The sequence below is a fragment of the Phalaenopsis equestris genome, unplaced genomic scaffold (assembly GCF_001263595.1).
Source record: "Phalaenopsis equestris unplaced genomic scaffold, ASM126359v1 Scaffold000702, whole genome shotgun sequence".
NCBI lineage: Eukaryota > Viridiplantae > Streptophyta > Magnoliopsida > Asparagales > Orchidaceae > Phalaenopsis > Phalaenopsis equestris.
This window is the reverse complement of record NW_018165142.1, coordinates 9140-11490: the sequence shown is the minus strand read 5'-3', so window position 1 is coordinate 11490 and position 2351 is coordinate 9140. Positions and strand designations below refer to the sequence as shown.

Below are 2351 nucleotides of genomic sequence, written 5' to 3'. Positions count from 1 at the left end.
TATATATATATATATATATATATATATATATAGATGTGTGTGTGAGGGATTTAATTTAAGTTGGATTTGGGGTGTGCTCGGCACACTTTTATTTTAATATTTTAATAATAGATTTTTGGCATATTTGTGTGAGCATTTTATGAAGATCAAGATGTGTGTGAAGATTCAAGTATGACTTTGGGTGTTTTTGAGGGACAATTATTTTGTGTAATTAATCGCATCTTCAGTTCACGAACTTGACCACATTGTCGTGAATCCTTCAATTTTTTGAAAAATATTTCGTCCGGACGTCTAATATCTTGAAAAGATATTTCATTTGGACATTCAGATGTCCAGACGACAACGTGGATCACATCCTACTGGTGTACAAGCACTTCATCGTCCGGACATCCGACCGTGCAATCACTCTATCATTTAGACATCTGACCGTGCAATCACTTCATAGTTCGGACGTCCGTAGGATACACACTTAATATATACTCTACAATTGCTCAAAAGACCCACAGAATTTTCCAAAAAGCTTTTCTAAAAACACTTTTGACAAGAAAATATTATTGAAGTAAATTCATGTTTAGTAAATATAGAAAAAATTGCTACTTCTCAATAGTTTACATGAAAATTACTAAATTTATTTAACGATCATAAAGTATTTTATTATTATTTTCTTAGAGACCAAAAAATTATTAAATTATTTAACTATAAATATGTGGAGAGAAGAAGAAGAGGATCATATTTCGACTCGAGTTGGGGTCGGCTTCAAGTTGGCTCGAAAAAAGTTTGATCCAAAATTGTAGCTCTTAACTTGCCTCGTTTATTTCAATCTGATATCGATCCAAGCCAAAATTAAAATCAATTTTTGAGCTATTAACAATCTTCGAGCTAAATTCATTAGAGTTGCACTCCTAACTTCACTAAACGTGTCTATATCGAGCTGAGCTGAGGTCGGCTCAAAAAAAGATTAATCCAAAATTTCAGCTCATAGCTTGACTCAGTTTATTTTGATTCGATCGAGCAATCAACGATCTTTGAACCAAATTCACAGCCCTAAAAGGAGAGAGAGAGAAAAGAAGAGAGGGAGAGAAATATACCCTCACAAAGCAATCATGGAAGAACAATCGAATGAGGCCGGCGAGGATGCCGGTGTTGTTGGCAGAGGCGGCGGCAACCGTTTTCTGAACGACACTCTCGGCCGAAGGACAGGTCTGGTTATAAAACCCTATTTTAAGCTGGCCGTTGACGGCCGGCGGGGGCGCCACCGCGACGGCAAGGAGAAAGAGAAACAAGATCTGTTTCATCAAAGAAAGCATTTTTACCTGAACTGCTTCAGCGAGCTGTAGCTGCTAACTTTGACGTTGAGGGAGAGTCTATATATAGAGACTCCAAAGAAGAGGAACGTGTCGGTCACAGTCAAGATGTGCAAACTAAATTTATCTTCTATATTTATTAAATGATATTAAAATATAAATATAAAATTATATATTTTATTTTTCTTTTTATCTTCTTCTTTTTTCTTTTTTTCTTTTTTTCTTTTTTCTTTTTTTTTCCTTTTCTTTTTTTAATTTTTTCTTTCTCTTTTTTCTTTTCTTTTCTTTTTTTTTCTTTTTATATATATATATATAATTCTATTGTTGTACATTAAATGTGCACTGTCACAAATTTCGAGAATATCCAACAGTTCAGAATTAAAAACAAGTATGACTAAGGACGGCCTAATCGGGCGTAGCAATTCGAAGCAAAGTCGACCAGATGTTGTCATTCATGTCAGAGTTCAAAAGACTAAAGACGTCCAATTGGTCCGAGTTTGAACTCATTGGACCAAGACAGGATAGATAGACAGACAGACAAACTAACCGCCATAAGAAAGTTCGTTGAAATGGGCAATCAACCTTTCGGTAGATCAGACTGAGGGAAAGCTAGACTCAACTTCTCAGTAACTATGTCACAAGAAATTTAAATCATCCCTTCATCTCTCCTTGTTGGTGAGTAAGTTACCTATCGAGTTATATCGATTGACCATATGATCGATTGTATAGCATTGCTAAGCCAACAAGAGCTCCTCACCAGAGATCAGAGGTCAACATTTAGACCAGATCAGACAATCGACAAAGCATAGCTAATCAAGCCAGTCTTGCAGACTCAAAGTCAACTAAAGGCAGACCAACAACCTCTACCCAACATAGTCAAATGAGTAGGTCTTACCAAACTTATACTATCGAGCTCAACCAATCGAGCCAGAAGATAGCTAAGCCATAAGGCTCATACATGTAAAAACCTAAATAATATCCCATAACACTCTCATTAAAGCAGGTGCTCCAACTCTTAAAACCGATCGGATCAGGATTTCAACCAGA

At 36.0% G+C, this 2351-nt stretch overlaps 1 protein-coding gene across 1 annotated transcript in view; it reads right to left on the bottom strand.

The window, feature by feature from the left end:
- Positions 1-1326, bottom strand: part of LOC110030330 (peroxidase 5-like) — a 2748-nt gene extending 1422 nt beyond the window's left edge. The window contains 1 exon segment of the mRNA XM_020732998.1: positions 1089-1326. Within this exon segment, the coding sequence (XP_020588657.1) occupies positions 1089-1307 (219 nt within the window). The 5' untranslated portion in view covers positions 1308-1326.
- Positions 1327-2351: the final 1025 nt, after the last annotated feature.